The sequence below is a fragment of the Ipomoea nil genome, unplaced genomic scaffold (assembly GCF_001879475.1).
Source record: "Ipomoea nil cultivar Tokyo-kokei standard unplaced genomic scaffold, Asagao_1.1 scaffold0302, whole genome shotgun sequence".
Taxonomy (NCBI): Eukaryota; Viridiplantae; Streptophyta; class Magnoliopsida; order Solanales; family Convolvulaceae; genus Ipomoea; species Ipomoea nil.
In genome coordinates this window covers 2,765,822-2,786,894 of record NW_017616730.1, presented here as the reverse complement: position 1 = coordinate 2,786,894, position 21,073 = coordinate 2,765,822, and the positions used below count along the sequence as shown (strand labels likewise).

At 36.4% G+C, this 21,073-nt stretch overlaps 2 protein-coding genes across 6 annotated transcripts; one reads left to right on the top strand and one right to left on the bottom strand.

Annotated features, from left to right (window-relative positions):
* Positions 1-8,026: 8,026 nt before the first annotated feature.
* Positions 8,027-16,819, top strand: LOC109162753 (probable LRR receptor-like serine/threonine-protein kinase At1g06840). 5 transcript variants are annotated; one of them, XM_019311456.1, is made up of 22 exons: positions 8,027-8,608; positions 8,713-8,808; positions 8,913-9,091; positions 9,508-9,658; positions 10,024-10,095; positions 10,181-10,252; positions 10,370-10,513; positions 10,633-10,704; positions 11,159-11,230; positions 11,470-11,544; positions 11,939-12,007; positions 12,331-12,399; positions 12,559-12,630; positions 12,782-12,868; positions 13,473-13,541; positions 13,679-14,181; positions 14,285-14,446; positions 14,838-15,121; positions 15,371-15,422; positions 15,522-15,835; positions 15,869-16,045; positions 16,266-16,819. In XM_019311456.1, exons 3-22 carry the CDS (start codon positions 8,986-8,988, stop codon positions 16,611-16,613), a joined length of 2,970 nt encoding a protein of 989 aa, XP_019167001.1. In that variant the 5' UTR covers positions 8,027-8,608; positions 8,713-8,808; positions 8,913-8,985; the 3' UTR covers positions 16,614-16,819. The 5 variants fall into 5 exon arrangements, with proteins under 5 accessions (XP_019167001.1, XP_019166989.1, XP_019166983.1 ...); XM_019311444.1 differs by lacking the exon at positions 8,713-8,808; XM_019311438.1 differs by lacking the exon at positions 8,713-8,808 and having other exon boundaries at positions 8,027-8,613.
* A 401-nt stretch (positions 16,820-17,220) lies between these two features.
* LOC109162745 lies at positions 17,221-20,692 on the bottom strand. Its single transcript, XM_019311430.1, has 7 exons — positions 20,227-20,692; positions 19,548-19,730; positions 19,140-19,247; positions 18,788-18,985; positions 18,169-18,333; positions 17,792-17,971; positions 17,221-17,713 (listed from the first exon to the last, which is right to left on the bottom strand). The coding sequence occupies exons 1-7, from the start codon at positions 20,488-20,490 to the stop codon at positions 17,570-17,572; spliced, it is 1,242 nt and encodes a 413-aa protein (XP_019166975.1). The 5' UTR covers positions 20,491-20,692; the 3' UTR covers positions 17,221-17,569.
* Positions 20,693-21,073: the final 381 nt, after the last annotated feature.

Sequence of the window (21,073 nt, the reverse complement as noted above, 5' to 3'; positions counted from 1 at the left end):
CCCGCCCCAGTGAATGGCAGTAATTTTTTCTTTAAAAAAAAACTCGCTGTTCAAGAATGTACATAATGTTATACTAGAATACACATAATTGTATACATGAATGTACATAATTATATAACAAAATATACATACTCTTTTTAAAAGATAATACACATAATCTAACATAATACATAATAAACATAAACTTTTAACATAATACACATCAACTATTAACATAATACACACAATTTTTCTGATTCGGATGTACATAATTGTATAAAAAGAATGTACATAATTGTATAAAAAATGTACATAACTGTATGAACCAATACACATAACTGTATGAACAAATACACATAACTGTGTGAACAAATACACATAATCCCAGCAACTTCCTACCGCGCCTCCCAAAACGACCCCAAAACGACGTCGTTTTGGGAGGCGCGCGACGCACAGTGCTATGTGCGCCGTGGTGTAGGGTATAACGATTGCATTAATGATTATTAGGATATTGTCGTGTCGTGTGACTCGTGTCGTATCCTTTGCGTTCCGGTCCCAACACCGCGAAAGCCCAATCGCCAGCCCACTTAGGTAACTAGTCGGAGGACCCTTTTGTCTAAGATCGCTCATAAGTTTAAATTTAATTACTATTTTAATTCATAAGCCAAGGATCTTAATTATAGTTTAGTGACACCAAGTTACTCTTCCATATAAAAGATTGTGAGCTTGGATCTCAATAAAAGCAATATTAACTTTTTATGCAGATTGTTTAACAAATATAAAGTTAATATAAAAAAAAAAAAATCCTTAACTAATTTCTTAAAATCTTCAAGACCTAAATTGAAATTTGTTTGAGCCCTTTAATAACAAGCAATACATCTGTTTCAACTTGGATAGAATCAAACCTCATCTTTTTCAACCACTTCAAAGCCTCTATGATTGAAACAGCCTCAGCCTGCTTTGGTTGATATAAACCACTCCATTTCATCTCTTTAGCTGCTACAAAACTTAGATGGATCGAGATCAAATCATTAGAAATAAAGTTGAAACAATTCATAATAGAGTCCATCATTTTCAGTACGCAAAAATATGCCAAAGCATAATTGGTAACATGTAACCCTACATCAATATGATTATATTAATTAATGTCAATTTTTGGCCACACAAACTCGTTCGCATGTACGTTTTTGTCATATAAATAGTTAAATATTTAGCATAGTGGACGTAGCGAATTAATTTTAAATTAAAGTGTGTTACACATGGCTTAAATTCACTTTTGAGACTGAAATCATTTTATTCTTCAAGAAATTTTTATTATTTTCAAGTAATTTGTGAAAGGTTTCAACAAACCGCACTAAGGATACCCCGTGCAATGGGTTCAAACCAATAGGGTATTGACAATATATAATTGAATGCATGACATTCATATACGAGCATCATGTTTCACTCACTTGACCATTCACTTCGGGATCGGACAACTGTTTTATTTTGTTAGTTCCTTATAAATATGATATTCTTGAACTTCTCAATGCCTCTCTAGTTCTTTCTTGCAATAATCCACAAGGTTAAGCAAGGGTCCATTGTACTACTGATGCCATTACACATTAAACAATTTACTATTTCTTAGGACATTGATCTAGTGGATGATAAGCGTTATTCAAGACTTGCTTCTAACAATATGATAGAAATTTGATCTTTTGTCATGAACATTAAAGGTTTGAATTTAATGTGGACTACTTGTGTACAGAAGTGAACAGTTTAATGTCGAGTCTTAAAACTAAATTGACTCAATTTACCTCCTCATTATATTTGCATAGACTTTCTCCATTTGATATTTGTCACAACTTACCACACAACCTTCTCCCCGGGAACATTGCTTTGGCCAATACTTTCTCAATTTCCACCACTTGATTTCTAATTTATTAGTTTTTGAAATTTTTCACGTATATATGATTATTATTGTATGACTAATTGACAGAATTAACTAATTTATAGATTGTTAGTTAATAAGATATTTACATGTGAATATTATATTATATACTTCTACCTATGAAATATTTGTGGTGTCTTGTAAATAATATATTTCATGTCAGATAACATCCGAATATAATCATCGGACATTACGTGGCAAATGGACAAATACTATGTATGACATTAGCCTATGAAAATGGAGGTTTTACATGATCTAATCATAATGAAATGACTATTTTATGTTATTGTCATGCATGGGTAAAAAAGTCCTACAAGTTCCTTTCAAAGAGTTGAATCCAATTTATTGACACCGACTTAATTAATTAAATGCTACGTAATATACACGTAGTTTGAAATTTTAACCTAACTTACATGACATGTTTAATTTTCTTCTTTTAAATTAGCATACAATATAAAAATTAAAGCAAACAAAATAAATTTAAAGAGAGAGTTAAGGGGCAGTACAATTCGGATGGACAAAGATCATGTGTAAAGATATGTAGATCAGAGCTCAAGGTGACTAGAGTTGCATATTTGTACCGTACCCTATATTGTTAGGCCATCTTCTCGGCCTCCTACCATTGGTTGGAGTTCGAATACAAACATTCTCGTGTATATAAATAGTGACATTATAAATATTATAGCGAAATAATCTTCATACAAAAAAAAAAAAAAAAATCTTTAAAAAATCACTCACTCACTCTTGTAATTATAAATACTCATGAAGCTTTACACATATTGAATCCAAGCACACCTAATGCCCTTAAGCTGCACATTATTGCATACTAGCATTATTCCTACTATTATTGTATCATTATTCTTCAAGCATACTTGGATTATCAGTCTAGCGAGATTAGCCGGGGTCAATCCAGACAAATTTATGAATGGGGGTAAAAGATTAAAGCAAATGAGCTGATAGTTTAAAAAATAAAAATGAAACACTTAGAGACATATAGCCATAAATATAGTTGGATATATATGAGCGAAAAATCAAAACACATCAAAATTTTATAAATATATATATATATATATATATATATATATATATATATATATATATATATAGAAAAACGATCATATGTGGTCATGTCATTAGGTGTGGTCGTGTGGTCGTATCTGTGTCGTTGAATCAGTTTAATCTAAAGGCTGTGGTAATTCTGAGGATTTTCGCGCGTTTTAGTAAGTGGGGGTGTTATGGTAATTACAGTGACCATTTATAGCGGGCGGGTTCCAGAATACACCAACAGTGTTGACAACATACACCAATAGTGTAATAAAACACACCACAGTGGAACACACTAATGTATTCCCGTGTTATGGTAATTACAATGGCCATTTATAGCGGTCGAGTTCCAGAATACACCAACAGTGTTGACAACATGCACCAATAGTGTAATAAAACACACAACAATGTGATTTTCCTTATTCCGGTGTTTTATGACAAGTTTACCCTTACAGTTCGCTGGGTAGAAGAATGTGCGCGAAAATACTGAAAAAATCTTGATTAATATGATTCATTAGATCTATCTAATCTAATGGTCTATAATTGACCATATGACCACACCTAACAACATGGCCACATGTGATCACTCCTATATATATATATATATATATATATATATATATATATATATATATATATATATATATATATATATATATATATATATATATATATATATATATATATATTCATAACAAAATATAAAACATAATTAATTTGATAAAATGATTCAAATAGAAAACATATTATAAATTGTACATCTCACTATTAATATAAAAGAAGACTTACACATCTTATATTCTAAAGAATAAAAACAATGAATAAGGTTCAAATTGACCACTGAATGTAACCTGAAAATGCAATTAGGCCACTAAACGAAAAAAAAAAAGTGCAATTGCACCACTAAACACACCAAAAACGTGCAATTAGGCCACTGAACACTCCAAATGTATGCAATTTTATCGGATAGCAGGTTACCATCGATTTTAGCAGGTTACCTGCTTACGTGGCAGCTGAGTTGGCATTTTTAATAATTTTTAAATAAATTTTAATGTAAATTTAATAATAAATTTTAATTTTTTAAATAAATTTTAATAATAAATTTTAAATTTTACTTGCTTACCATCATTTTTTTATTTTTATTTTTTAAAAATTATTATTAAAATTTATTAAAAATTATTTTAAAATGCCAACTCAGCCGCCACGTAAGCAGGTAACCTGCTAAAATTGATGGTAACCTGCTATCAGGTGAAATTGCATACACTTGGAGTGTTCAGTGGCCTAATTACACTTTTTTTTTTCGTTCAATGGCCTAATTGCATTTTCAAGTTACGTTCAGTGACTAATTTGAACCTTAGGGTGTGTTTGGAAACCTGGAAAATGAGTTCTGGAAATCATTTTCCAAGTTTCCAGTGTTTGGATGTGCCTGGAAAATCAAGTCAACGGAAATCATTTTCCGTTGACTTTGGAAAATAGGCTTGTTTTGGAGGAAAATGACTTCCCCTTTTTTTTGGGGGAAGTCATTTTCCAACTTTTACACCAACATCACACCACCACCAACATCATCAACACCATACCACCATCACCACCACTATTGCCGCCGCCACCACCACTATACCCCCGCCACCATCACACCACCACCACAACCACCACCAACACCGCAACCACTACCACCACCACCACCACCACCATACCACTGCCACCATCGCCGCCGCCACCACCACCACACCACCACCTTCACACCACCGCCGCCGCCACCACCACCACCATACCACCGCAACCACCGTCGCCGCCACCACTACCACCATACCACCGCCGCCGCCATCGCCACCATACCACCGCAACCACCGTCGCCGCCACCACCACCACCACCATACCACTACAACCATTGTCGCCGCTACCACCGCCACCACCACCATACCACCACAACCACCATCGCCGCCACCACTACCACCATACCACCGCCACCGCCATCACCACCATACCACCGCCACCACCACTACACCACCGCCATCACACCGCCACTGCCGTCGCCGCCACCACCACCATACCACCGCCGCCACCACCACCACCATACCACCGCAACCACCGTCGCCGCCACCATCACCACCACCATCGCAACCACACGACCACTGCCACCACCGTCATACTACCACCACCATCACACCAACACCACTACCGTCGTCGCCGCCACCACCAGCATACTACCGCAACCACCGTCGCCGCTGCCACCATCATACCACCGCAACCACCGCCACCACCATCACACCACCGCCGCGCCACCTCCACGACCATACCACCGCAACCACCACCGTCGCCACCACCACCATACCACCGCCATCACACCACCACCGTCATACCACCACCAATTATTATTATTATTATTATTATTATTATTATTATTATTATTATTATTATTATTATTGTTATTATTATTATTATTATTATTATATAACGAATAACACCACTACCACTACACCACCACCACCACCATAATATTTTTGATATGTTATTAGTTTTTTTTTTTTTTTTTGAAAAACTTAGCTATTTTTATTATATTTAAAATTAATATTATATTATTATATATTATTATACATGTTGTAATATTTTAAATAAAATAATTAAAATGTTTAATTATACAATTCTACTCATTTTCCAGAAAATGAACCAAACACAGAAAAACAGTTTTCCATAATGCAAACAAACACTGGAAAGGAAAATGTTTTCCAGAAAATGACTCATTTTCCAGAAAACATTTTCCAGAAGTCATTTTCCTGCTTTCCAAACGGACCCTTATAAGATTTGTCTCTTTGATCTTTTTCCTAAATTAAAGGCATAACTTATCATTTTACCTAACTCGTATTTTGATTACTTGTATCTGTATATTTTAGGCGATTAGCACTAATCTCAGGTACCTAAGCCAATACTCCAACAATCTCAAAATAAGATGGAATGATAGCAGTTTTTAATTAAAGATGATGTTTTTAATTGAATGAGTAATCAAATCTCATAGTTATATTTTAAAAAGTTATCAACTAAACACTAACTATGATTTTGATCAACATTCTTAATGTGTAGATTTATGAACCAAACACACAATCCTTTTAATATAAGAAACGTTCGTGGTTCAGTGGGATTAGGTGAGCTGTCCATTATTTAATTTGTACCTGCTTTTGTATAATTGTATATCTGTATGCATCCATTACAATTATTTATGAATTTCATCATTTGATTTTTATGTTTGATTCCTAAGTTCAAATCAAAATTAATCATATCTGTTTTCAATTATTTAATTATGACATTTTTAGCCATTTTAAATTATTAAAAGGAGCATATTTCAATAATCCATATATGTACATACCTGATCAAGTTTAAATTTAAAGACTGAAAGTTAAAAACATAACAAATTTAAATTATCCCAATTTATAAATCAGTTAGTCTTTTATGATCGAGTCCATTTAACATAAAATAAGTAATATTTTTTAGATAAAATTTAATATTTTTTAAAATTAATAAGTATTACATTTTTATTGAAGAAATATTATGTCTACTAATATTTTGACAAAGTTATATCATATTTAGTTAATTCATGAATAATTGTTCATTATAAAATATCTTATAATAATTCATGTTAGTAAATACAAGTATTAAGTGTAAATTGCATTTTACATAGTATATTAAAAAGCCGAAATTAGACCCCTCGCCCTATAGCACTCAAGTGATTGATTAATTTAAAATAAATTGGTATATAACTTTTTTTTTTTTGAAACTCTCATAATTCTTTACAAAGTAGCATATATTTTATACTTTATGCACCAAAAAAAATATATATTTTATACTTTCTGAATCTATTTCAGCTCAAAGAATCAATGCCCACACCACCAAGTTCTGTGACCACCCATTTGGAATGATAACATAGATACCATCATACTACATATAGCAGTTGGCAGTTGGCAGTTGGTATATAACTTTGTTGATTATTGAGCCCGCCGTGCATTTTTTTAACGAGTCGATCAATCACCCAATCAGGATTCAAAATCCTGCACTGCTACCTCTAGTCATGACCTTTAAATCATACGACAAACCAACTACGCTAAGCCCCGGAAGACCATACGTTTCTTTCTAATACGATTTACTTATCGTGTATAATTTACTAATTTATGGACTGATACACATAAACGAAGTTTACTTAGTCTACAAGTCTACAATATTGCTCCACTTGGTTTTTCTGGTCATCCAAGAAATAATAAGGGAATTGTCAAATAAGCCTTTGAACTTTACTCAAAAAATTAATTAAACCCTTAAATTTGTCAAAAGTTGCAATTAAACCTATAAACATGTTATTTTGAAGCATTTAAGCCCAAGAACCAATTGGTAACCTGTAATTCCATGTTACCCAAGGTTCTGACGAACTTTTATACACTTTTCAACGATAATCGCGTTTGGAGGAGGCGACCAACTGGTCTGCCTTCTCCTTCTCCTTCTCCCACCGTCGGAGAAGGCGACTAGTTGGTATGTCTTCTCCTTCGCCGGGGCAGGCGACAAACTTGGTCGCCTCCTCCAAATGCGTCCGGCGACTAGCGGTCGCCGGTGATTATTACTGAAAAGTGTAGGAAAGGTCACTGAAACCCTAGGCAACTTGTAATATAACATGTAATTACAAGTTATTAATCGGTTTATGTGTTTAAATGCTTCAAAATAATATGTATGAGTTTATAATTACAAGTTTTAAAAGTTTAAAATTTAATTAACTTTTTGCGTAAAGTTTATGTACTTGTTTGACTCTTTTACCAAAAAATAATAGTACGAGTAACAAAACAACATAAAATGATCAATGCTCAGAGTACCTCATTTTTTTTCGGTGTAAACCACACATTGTGATCCGTGTCTTTCTCTATCCGTTTAATGGTCCAGATTCACCATGTTCCCGCCGAAAGGCACAGAAGCTAGCCCAAAGGAAATCATTACTTGTGGAATCCAACCCAGAGCATCTCATAATCTAACAAAAAACAAACATCATAAGAAGGTGTATCATGGCAAGCAATTGACTTCGTAACGATTTTTAATTCATTGAATGGAATTTTCGTCGCCTGTTTTCTTGCGGCAGACGGGAAAGACTGCTTCAACGGCACTATCCGACTGTGGTTAGCTTGTCGCAAGTGTGAATCCTCAAAGGATCCGAAAAGATGCCATATTCTTCCCAGTGTTCCGATTCATTTTTCAGATTTTTTTCCACTCTCTCAACCCAGAAATATGAACCTTCATCATCATCATCAGTTCATCATATTAATATTCAAGAACAGCTCAACATGTGTGCACAACTACTCCCTCCAGAAAAGTCAACTTTCCCAGTTTCAATATTGAACAAATATATTATATTGCAGACGAAATTGGCTTTTCTCTTTGAATATTTTAAACGAAAGGCTGCTGTTTTGCTCTCGCCATCATTTTTACCCGATCAATGATCATCGTATCGGGGTTGCTATCTACCTACCTAATATTTATCAACCGTACAATAACCCATCCCTCAAATGGCGACCCAGTCAGCGCCAGCGAAGGAAATTCATGTTTTCTTAAGAGAATTACATTTACCAACCGCGCCTTCCTAGCTACCAGCTGCTCATATTGTGGGCAAGCAGTGTTCTTTACTCCTCTGTAAGGTGAAACACGAAATTTCCAATTGAGTTTTAGGTTTCTCTGTTGAGTTTGATAACCCATTTGTTTATTTGGTCAATGATTTTGTTGATGCAATCACTTAGGTAATCAGGAATATTCAATTCTTTTGGACAGAGATATTTTGTTTTCTTTATTTCTCAAGCATCTGGATGTGGGGGGATTGTTTTCATTAGTCAAAAGTTTGTATCTTTAAATTGGGTTTTGTTTGTTGTGTAATACTTTTAGTAATTATATCTGAAACTGGGCTCAGTTGTGGAATATTGCTTGCTTTCTGTGTTATCAGGGGAAGGATGCTCAAGGTTTCATAGTTTTGTAGTTTGAGAGGAGTTTTTGAATTTTGGGTCCGTATCTTCAAAATGAACACCAGGAGAATTGCTTTGATTGAAGTGAGTTTGATTGTATGGATTTGCTGGTTTATGTTGGTTACTGGGGCAGACGATCGAGTTACTCATCCTGATGAAGGTAGCAGCTTTATTTCTCTCGTATCCTTGGTTAGACTATAGAGCTGGTTTCAAGTACTGTATTTTCCCGACCTTATATTGCTGAAATTGTTATGCTGAATGGTGAGTCTAAAGAGTGTGTTAAGATGGAAGTTCACATTTGTTAAGAGTTAAATGAAGATCAAACATTCAAACAATCCAAAGTATACCCAGGATTGAGTTTTCCTTGTTTGAGATGGGAGTTTAAAAGCTAACAAACATGTAGAAGCTTGGGACATGATTCTTTGAAACTCGTAACCTGCCCCTATTTGTCTTCTCAAGCTCTGGATGGATGAACTTTGAGTTCGTAAATAAGGAAATGCCATGCACTATGATATATAAAGTTCTGTTGATATCGATGCTAAAACTGTGGTGCCTTTCAAAATTTTTTTTATGCAGTAAAAGCATTGCGTTCCATCAGGGGAAGCTTGATTGATCCAAATAGGAATCTGAGTAACTGGAGGGCAGGAGATCCATGTGCCTCAAATTGGACAGGGGTGCTATGCTATAATGACACACTGAGTGATGGCTACTTTCATGTGCGAGAACTGTACGACTTCTTCAATTGTGCCTGACTCGTTTTCTTTCTTTGCTTTGCCATGAACATAGATATTACACAGTATTAAGATACCAGTTTCTCGACTTTCCTCATACTATGATTGAACGCTTACATTTCTGCTCTAGTGATTTTTATCTTCTTATTGTATAACCATTACATATTCACATGAGGCCGCAAAGAATCACTGTAAAATGAACAAACTAACCAGTAGCAACCATTACAATCGACAACAATCAAAATGGAGGGCTGAAGACAATTTGATTTCAAACTTTCTACTTGATATGAATCCATCATTATCATTTATTTTTGTGTTATGCCAAAAGTATGAACTCCTCCTCATTCTGTCCTTTTAACAGGCAACTGTTGAAGATGGGCTTATCAGGAAGTTTATCACCTGAGCTTGGCCGCTTATCTCATTTGAAGATATTGTAAGTTCTGATTTCTTGGACATGCTTTTCCCCCCACTTCGTTATTGTTTTTAACCAAAATGTTTACTTTTGTTTGTTCTGGAAGAGATGTGATGTGGAACAGTATTGGCGGAAGTATACCAAAGGAGATAGGAAGTATTTCAACGTTAGAGTTATTGTAAGTTTTAAAATTTTCGTTCATTCATTCTGCTACTAGAATTTTCTAGTTTGTTTCTCAAAAATACACGGCATATTGCCTTTTTCTGATTTTCTTCATCGCTCTTCTTTGTTCCAGGCTTCTGAATGGAAATGAACTGACAGGCCCCTTGCCTGAAGAGCTCGGTAATCTTCCTAATTTAGACAGGATACAAATCGACCAGAATCACATATCGGGTCCAATACCTCTCTCATTTGCAAATTTGAACAAAACGCAACACTTGTAAGGAAACTTCTTATTTGCTCGCTCAAATGCAATGATATTTGACTTTATTCCCATGACTGCCCGGACTTTTCATTTTTACATGTTTTGAATAAATTGTTATTTTGTTTCCTGGACAGCCACATGAATAACAATTCATTAAGTGGACCAATCCCGCCTCAGCTGTCTAAACTTCCCCAGCTTCTTCACTTGTAAGTTGTCTATCTCGCTCTTTTAAGGATGTCTCCATGAAGCATGGTTATCCTCGAACTATAAAAGGGGTTGTCCTTGGTACTTGTCGCTTACATTTACATTCGAATAATAGTCCAAGGTTGAGGCTTTTAACAACTATGTTTAATAAAACGATTCTCGTTCCTGTAGCTGGAAAACATTAACTGATAATACACGGGATAGTGTGATTATAATAATGCAAGCTTCTCAATTAGATTAGTCTTGGTCATTGATGCTGAAAAGTCACAGAAAAAGTTAAATCTTTAAATATATTTTTACATTTTATATAGATTTATGTATACCGTTTTTCTTTCTAATTCTGGACACTCGTTGCCCTAGAGTGCTTCCTTGCCTTCCTTTTAGGCTTTTACCAGACTATTCATTGGCATTATGATTATTTCTTCTTGCTAGTTGTTAATGACATAAATTTCTCAGATTGCTCGACAATAACAACTTAACGGGATCCCTTCCACCAGAGCTGGCTGAATTACCAAAAGTGCTCATCATGTAAGCGGTATTTCTTTCTGCATAAAATATTTATCAATAAAATATCATACTGTTAAGAGTCCCATATTGATAAAATAAGAGAGAACATATGGGTTTATAAGGCCATGGGTTAGACTAGCTAATTGGTTGGATTCAATCTTTTAGTGTGGTTTGACCCATATGCATAATAACCTTTTGGGTTCATCCGTTTATGGGTATTGGTGGCGTCCAAACTTTGAATTCTCTCTCTCTCTCTGCAGTCAACTTGACAACAACCACTTTGACGGGAGTCGGATACCAGAGTCTTATGGAAACATGTCTCATTTGCTGAAAATGTAAGTGAATGCGAAACTTAATTTTGCCCTATATAGAGTAAAGGATGTAAGGCATTCATGATTTATTTTATTTACCTTGACTTTGATTTATCGTGTGGTAAGGTTGTATTTTAATTGTATGCATATTAGAGGATGCAGTTGTCTATTTCCGACCTATGCTTTCACATTGTTTGTTATAGTATTCAAAAGGATCTTACGCTACACTATATATATCCAATCTATGTTTAGCTTCTAAATATTGACAACTTTCAATTTTAATACGTTAAATGATGTTGACAACGAAAGTAATATCTTTGGGTTGAGTTAATATACAAAGACTGCGTGGGGCCTAGGTATTATGTTTCGGATACTGTATCTATCATCTGAGGGCTTTTCGTTTGTCTTTGGTTATCAGGAGTCTCAGGAACTGCGGCCTGCAGGGGCCAGTACCAGATCTAAGCAACATAGCTAATCTCACTTACGTGTAAGTAATATGCCATATGTCCAAATCTATGAGTGTGTAAAATACGAGATGGTGCGAGTTTTTGGTGCATATAACTATATAAGGTGTATTTCATATATTTTTGAACACTTATTATTTAATCAACATCGGTTCCATTGGAAATACAAAACCCTTCGTTGTGGGTTTGAGCCTCAGTGGAGGCGGTAGATTGAGAAAATAGTTATGAACAGATACTGCATTGTAATACAGTCAGTAATATTCAAAAAAAAAAAAAGTCATTACATTTCATTGTATTTCGTTCTTTTGCTCCAATCCTACTCTAATTTTTAATTTTCGCATTTCAGAGATCTCAGCTCTAACCAACTTACAGGGCCCATACCAACAAATAGGCTCTCCGGGAATATCACAACCATGTAAGAGTCTATTTTAAATTCTTTGGACTTAATCGTCTACTCTTAATTATTAGTCAGTTGCCAGAACAGATATTATTCTTTGGCATATTGGTAATCCTATTGAATTGCAAAAATTGTTAGGGTAAAATTTTATGCATACTAATAATATCAAATTTGCAGCGATTTATCAAACAACAATCTTAATGGAAGTATTCCTACAAGCTTTTCTGAACTTCCTCGTTTGCAGAGACTGTAAGCATTTCACCTAAGCCTCTTTTAACAGTTCGATTAACTGGACTTTATTTATTTTGTTTCGGTGTCCTGATTGGAGTTATTCTTCTTTCCAATTAATTGTGCTAAATCGATGGTCGCTAATAAGTTACTCTGCCTTTTTCCTTTGCAGGTCTCTTGCAAACAATTCGTTAAGCGGTTCTATACCATCCACTATTTGGCAAAATAGGAGACTTAATTCAACTGAGAGCCTCTTCCTGTAAGACCTCAAACTCGTAGATTTGTGGTTTCTTCAATACTAAATGTCAACAATTTGCGTGAGAAGCCTACCGATGTACTAGCAAAATGACAATATCTGCACGTTTCCATGCCAACATCCTTTTCTTTTGGTCTTAGTTTAATAGCGTTTTTAGTGGTCGAAGTCTGATAGACACTGTTGCAAAAATCCCGCCTAGGCGCTGGCCAGCCGCCTAGAGAGGCACCGACTAGGTTGCCTAGTTGGCCGATTAGCTATTGTTCCCTTCTTTTTTAAATGGGTTATTGCACCGACATTATTTTGGGCGAAATAACCCTAAATTGTTCAAACTCTAGATGTTTTTAGGTTAATATTTAATATTTAATATTTTAGTATTAAGTATTAAAGTATTAAATAGTTTATAATTATCAAGTCTTAAAAAATTTAAACAAATTTTTAAAAATAAAAAAATACACGGGCGCCTAGGCGGCGATTAATCAGCGCCTAGGCGCCTCCGAGCGTCCGAGGAGTGCCTAGCGATTTTTTCAACCATGCTGATAGGTGAATTGATTGTTGAATAACTGTACATTTGAGATCATTTAATTTGTATAATTCTTGAAAACTGCAGGGACTTTCAGAACAATGCGTTTTCCAATATATCGGGAAGTCCGATTATCCCACAAAATGTCACTGTTAGGTTTGCAATTACTATACTCTTCAGCATTTATGAATTATTTCGTTCTTATGTGTAATACCTGCATTACAATCTAATACCTAGTTGATGTAAATTTTGTCCTTTTTTTTTTTTTTTTTTTTTTCGGTATAATTCTTTAGGCTCCAAGGAAACCCGTTGTGTTCAAATGCTAACCTACTAAATGAGTCGTGTGGACCTTCTGGCAATGAAACTGATAACCGCATGATCTCAAAGAGTATCACTGACTGCCCCCCGTTGGGGTGCCCCCCACCCTACGTGTATTCGTTGCCTTATCCTACTTGCTTTTGCGTTTTACCTCTGCTTGTTCAGTATCGGTTAAAGAGTCCGGGATTCCGTGATATCCGGCCATACCTGAATGAGTTTGCGTGGTACCTGAGCGATGGTCTAGTGCTGAACCTTTCGCAAGTACGCATTGATTCACTTGACTGGGAACCAGGCCCTCGGTTGGAGATGCACTTCGAGTTTTACCCCATTTTCATGGACGTTAATAGCTCCCGTGAATTCAATAAGAGCGAAGTTTTGCGACTTACGGGCTTATTTACTGGATGGCTGATACCTGATAATGATCTTTTTGGACCTTACGAACTTCTCGGGTTCACCCTACTGGGAGACTATTCAAATTGTATGTCACTTTTTTTCATAATCTTAATGACTTTGCTTGGTTTATATGAGTAAAAACCGTAATTTTATGCTCACCGTGGGGTGCGTTTATGGTCCTCTTGCAGATATCCCTCCTTCAACTTCATCCTCCGGCCTAAGCAAGGGAGCTCTAGCCGGCATCATACTAGGGTCAATTGGCGGTGCAGTTACGCTGTCTGCATTTGTGTCACTCCTCATTTTTAGATTGCATATGCGGAAATTCCGATCAGCAACGAGGAGACGCCAAAGTGAGTATCGTACTTGTTGAATTTGGAAGATGGAATGGCCTGGCGGGTGGAGAATAACACCACCCGCCAGTTAGGCGGAAGCAATGATGAAGAATCAAAGAATAGAAAATGTATATAAGACTGAAATATATTAGTATTATATGTGTTTCTAATAAAGAAACATAGTACATATATATATACAAACACATAACTGTAAGTAACTACCCATAACTAACACCTATTCATAATTCATAAACAGAGACAACCCTATAGATAAACCTAACTCTTTATTTTTCTAACAGATAGCATATCATATTTCATCTATTATTTATGAATTGTATATCTCAAAGTTATAGCCTTGTTTAGATGTTTCCATGCTATGTTCTATATCCGTATTTTCGTTATTTTGCAGTGTCAAAGATCTCTATCAAAATTGACGGCGTGAAAGAGTACACTTTTCAAGAACTGATAGCAGCAACGAGGGATTTCAACAACTCAAGTGTTGTTGGGCAGGGAGGATACGGGAAAGTGTATAGAGGTGTCTTAGCCGATGGAACAGTCGTGGCCATCAAGCGTGCTCAAGAGGGATCATTGCAGGGCGAAAAAGAGTTTCTTACGGAAATTGAACTATTGTCTAGGCTGCATCATAGAAACCTCGTGGCTTTACTTGGATATTGTGGAGAAGAAGGCGAACAGGTAGGTACCTTAAAATGCACATCACGTAAAATGAAAGATCGTTGTCTATAACTAACAGAATAGTTTAACGCTAACTTCATTGGTACAATTTATGACCGAAAATTGCATGGTTGAGAAATTTGACACGTGAAAAAGAAGATATTCAAAATGATTCTAAGCAATTATTTCCCGATTAGTGCTTTCACTGTGACACCGTCTAACAGATGTTTATATACGTTTTTTTTGTTTTTTTCTCTGCTTCACATTTAGATGCTGGTCTACGAATTCATGCCGAATGGTACTTTGAGAGATCATTTGTCTGGTAAACTAAGGATTTTTTTTTATTTTTTTTTTTTTGTCGTCTTCCTACTATTATCATCTTACGCCATTAACTGAACTCTTTGCCCATGTGATACGACAGTTAAATCTAAAGATCCTCTAACCTTTGCCTTGAGATTGAGAGTCGCACTGGGTTCCGCGAAGGGCATTCTATATTTGCACACGGAAGCTGATCCGCCTATATTCCATAGAGATATCAAGGCAAGTAACATATTGTTGGACGCAAAATTTACAGCCAAGGTTGCTGATTTTGGACTTTCACGGCTTGCGCCTGTCCCTGATCTCGAAGGGGAGGTCCCCGCTCACGTATCGACGGTTGTTAAGGGTACTCCGGTAAGCATTATCTCTTTGAAAATAAGTAGCCATGTAACTCGAGCAAGCAACTTATTGATGTCATCATGATATGTTTTTGTTTGGAGAACTGAGAGTTCACATATGCTACGAAGTCACAAAAATATGGCGTTCTTGCAGGGATATCTCGACCCGGAGTATTTCCTAACCCACAAACTCACGGACAAGAGCGATGTTTACAGCCTTGGTGTAGTATTCCTCGAGTTGTTGACTGGAATGCACCCTATTTCTCACGGCAAAAATATTGTTAGGGAGGTAAGCTCTTTCCCACTTCATTGTACTGTTGAGTGTTGAACATAACATAATATGACAAGTTGAGATAGTACACATCCTCCACAATCCTATCTCGAGCCTGGGTGTGGGGCCCTTGGAGCGAGGGATTTCGCCTTTTGTGGGCAAGATAGTACACATCTTTTAATTTAGTTGAGAAATAGGCCATAAATTCACACAAGACTTGTGGTTTGCATTGCATCAGGTAAACGTTGCATATTCTTCGGGCATGATATTCTCTGTGATTGATGAGCGGATGGGATCATATCCTTCTGAATGCGTGGAGAAGTTCATAACACTGGCTCTCAAATGCTGCCAAGACGACACAGATTCCCGGCCTTCAATGGCAGAAGTGGTTCGAGAACTGGAAGCCATATGGCTTATGATGCCGGAGTCTGACACCAGAATCAGAGATTCATCATCGGTCACTGATCCGATCAAGGATGTCAGCTCTTCATCTGCATCGGCGCCCATGAAAAATCCATATATTTCAACTGATGTCTCCGGCAGTGACCTAGTCAGCGGCGTCGTCCACACCATTACTCCCAGATGATGCATAAAACCAGGGGCAAAGAAACATGTTTGTATATAGCCATCCATAGAGACTTGTTTCTGTTTGCAGAATTCAGTAGTTAGTTGTTGCTGGACAACATGATTCTGTTATTGTAGTGTCTTGTTTGTTAAGGATCCACTCTCATTTTGATACTTGAATGTTGATTATGGAAAATAAATCATTCTTGATTTGAGTCAGTTAGCTATGAACAACCTAGATTGATTTAGTTTATTCATTCTTGATTTGAGTCAGTTAGCTATGAACAACCTAGATTGATTTAGCTTATTATTACAATCCTTTGCCGATTAACAAACCAAGCTTTCACTTAAAGCCCACATTTAATGACTACATGCTTTCTCATGAATTCAAAAATTCTTAATTTGAATCAATTAACTATGAATAACCTAAATTGGTTTGCTTTTTCAAGTGTCAATTGGCACAAGCGCCTTTTTGTACCTTGTATTATCATGTACACATACATGATTGTATAAAATATTACTCAGTATTAGGAATGATTCCTAATCATATCCAATACATTCATGTATGTATACATAATAGCACCAAGTGCAAAACGCATCATAACCAATCGGTATTGTAAAATGCTACATATGTTCACTACATTTGCATAACCTTAACAAGGCTTTCCACTTATTTTCTTTCAGAAATCCAATATACAGTTCCAAAAGCCAATTTTTGAAGGGATCCAGAATAACATACAAGGAACTTGTTCTTGGTAGCTAAGCTTTTCTTTTGAAATATGAGGGTAAAACATGAGATATGCACATCCTCCTGCAGTCCTGGGCTAGGTAGTTCCCTTCTCTAGAGGTTGAAATATACAAAAAGAATATATAACAGACGCACATGGCCATAGGCCATAGCAATCAGATGCTCACTAAAAACCATCTTAAACCACACGTTTTCATGAAAACAAACTTTCAATTTCAGCACAGACCATTCTATGAAAATGGTTTTGAATGTCTTCCCAAACCATTTTTTGATGGTGCGGGTATGTAAGAGGAAACGCCATCAGAAGCATCCGTAAGCTCTGGGGATGGCACGGGATGAGATGAGAGGTCATTGGTCACTTGGGGAGTTTCAACCTGGAATTGGAGGAATAGGTGAGCTGAGGAAGAAAGCAATGTGCTATTAAACAATTGCAGATTAGTAGATGTGTGTACCTTTATGGGGTAAACTTCAGTCACCTCTTCATTAGTTTCATCCAGGTACACAACATCCTGCATAGTGAGCTGGTGGTACTCGACAATCTCCCTTAGGAAACGGTTCTCGCGTGTGAGTACTGAGTTCTCTTGAGCCAACCTAGCCTTCTCAGCCAAAAGTGTCTCTAGTTGGAGCCTTATCTGATATACACGTATTACCATAATAATCATTACTTCCATTGTGGGGCAAAATTTTAAGCATGAGAAGATTAGAAAAATGCCATGAAATATGAGAAATGATGCATAAAAGAACTGAAAGCAAGTCCAGATAAGTCTAATTGCATGACTCATACACCATGGCAAATGACAGATCAATATTATATAATCAGGAGGAATACCAAGTCATCATCTTCTGGGTTGCCACCTTTATCACGACTTTCTCTAAGAATTCGATTTTCTTCTTCCAGCTGTGCACAACGCTCTTTTGCAAAAGCCAAATCAGCTTTTACAGTCTTAAGCTCCCGTAGTTGTACTTTTGATTTTGCAGCCATTGCATTTGCAACCTGATATACAGAACAGATAGTGTATCAAATAACTCACAACAGCAACTACATGTATTTTGTCGAGAGCATTGGAATATTAATAAGAGCAATTCCATAGAACATTTCATCTATGGTTTCCAAATTCCGGTCTCAAATTACTAGGAAATGGGCTCCACTATCCACTAATAACAAGAGAAGCCATTTGCTGCAAAAGAGTCACAAAAATCCAGCATATTTGAATTCAAAATCAGAGCAACTAATAACTACATATTAAAATTTAAAAAATATATATATAAAAATAAAAGATAGAACTACTCTATTTATGCCCACGGAACCAAAGATATATAGGCATTCTCCAAATAAAGTATAAGACTTGATTTTGCTAAAGACTGTATTGGAGCAATATGTTGTCAATTTTTTATATATATGCATTTTATTCATTATCCAAACCAGTGATACACAGTTGCCACCTTACGTCGCGAGATGCTTTCAGCTGAGTTTCTAAATCAGTCTGTGGCTGGGTTTGCACATTGTTCCGCATAGCAGGTTGCTGCCACACACCACTAACATTTGAAGCTTGATTCTGCGCAGAAGTACTTCCTTTTCTCCTTATTTGTAGCTTTCGAGTTTGAAGTATATCTGCAGTACGATTCTCCACAACTGCACGGCCCTCCTGCACAGGAATTGAAAATATTCATGCCAAAGCAGGGAAGCAGCACCACATATTAAACTGTGTAGATGAAGCATTCATTACAAAGAGAAAAAGAAAATGCAGATATGTACAGCATCATTACAAAAGAAAAGTTAAGGGTGTAAGGCAAGCCTACCTCAAAAGCATTGCCAATGGTGTCGCCAATATAATTAAGGGAAGATGCAAGGGCATCCAACCCTTTCTGCAGTTTATGGTTTTCTGGTTTTCTTTGGCTTTCTGGAAGCTGTTTTAACCATAAAGTGGCAAGGAAACAATGATATAATTTAGGTTTCTTATGTATATATTTAAACCCAAATACATCAAACACGTGGACTGGAAGAAATGATATTAATTAAGCAAAGCATCAATAAAAAATTTATTAACTCATGAATTACAGTTACATATCTGCCTAAAATGTGAGTAGCAATGAAATGGAACATTTGATCAATTGACAAGCTTCCTGCTCCAGGAGTGAAAAATTTACTAAAATCATAAATTATTCACATGTTAAATAAGTTTCTGACTTTCAAAACCTCTTTCTGACCTTATCCCTTGTTGTGGTATCAGACATCTGCTGTGTCCTTGTTCTCCCCACAGCTTCATGTTGTTGTTGCTCCACAATATCATCATCAATAATGGATTTTGCTTTCCTGGCTAGTGCACCCCAAAATCCTTGTTTGGGCTCATTAAAGCTTTTCGTTGAAGTATATCCATAGTTGGATGAATCCTATATACATACAAACAATCTGGCTGAAGTGGAAACATATTTTTCCAAAATAAGCAAATCAGAGCAAGTGAACAATTCAACTAAATCTCTATATCCAACTTCACAAGCTGAAAATCTTATTTGGCTTCAGCTATGGTGGAGAATTCTATATCTATCAATCTAGTTCTAAAAAGAATGAAAAAGCTTTGATTGCTCCTAACATTCAAATTTTCGCTTGTCATATGGACACTATAAAGTCCAAATGAATAACATACTCCTAGTAAATATAGTAAATTTAGATAAAACACTAATATGATTTACGCAAGCTAATCTCCTTCATCAATCCTTTGCCATGCCAAATTCAACTCCGCAGTACTCATACTGAAGCATAAAATCACTCACTCAAGTCCTGCTCCGTTAATAGATACTTGAAAATTAAGAATGTACATGACTTATTACAAAAGCATACGCATAACTCTGAAATGCAACGGGACAAATGAAGTTCCAGAAAGTGGACCTTAGTTGAGGAAGGAAAAGAGGAAGATCTAACGGTATTAGACGACTCCCGAGGAGAAGAGACAGCAGACTCGCCGTAAGCTGAGGACAGAGAGAAGTCGCGATGAGCCGAGGACGCTCTGATGGCCTTCGCGGCGAGCGACGACGAAGAGTTGGCGCCGTCAGGCACTGAAATCGAAAACGGAGGAGGCTCGTGCAGACTCTCAATCTCTTCCCCGGACGCAGCAGAAGTCCTCGGCACTTGCTGCCGCCGACGGTACGCCATACAATCAAAACTTAATGCGCCGCTACCACCACCGCCGCCGCCGGCAATAACTAATTCCGCCGCATTCCATAAAAAACTCGCTCAACTGCTCTCAATCAATGTCACCAATCACCCTCTCCTCCCGATCGTCTCCCTCTGACTACACCTTCTACAGTTTGTCAACGCGTCGTGACCCGCCTAACTTCGCGGACCAAGAATCTGAGATCTGATTCCTCAGCTTCTAGATTTGCGGTTTGGAATCCGGGCCTAGTGTAGAAGCATTGTCAGATCGGCCCACTAATTAATGCTAATCTGTCCGGCCCATATAACTGGCATTATTATTTGGGCTGAAGCCTATAATAAATTAAAGCCCAATAATTGTTTGGCTTGTTATTGGCTGACCAAGATCTATCCAACAGTTATACCATGGACCCGGGTCCTATATACACAATTTACATATTAAATGTTCACAATTTAAATTGTGTACATTTAGTATGCAAAAATTATGAACATTCAGTATATAAATTGTATATTTTTGAACCCGAATCCACAGAATAATTTGCAAGATCCATCAAAATGAGAAGTAAAAAACATTGATTCTTCA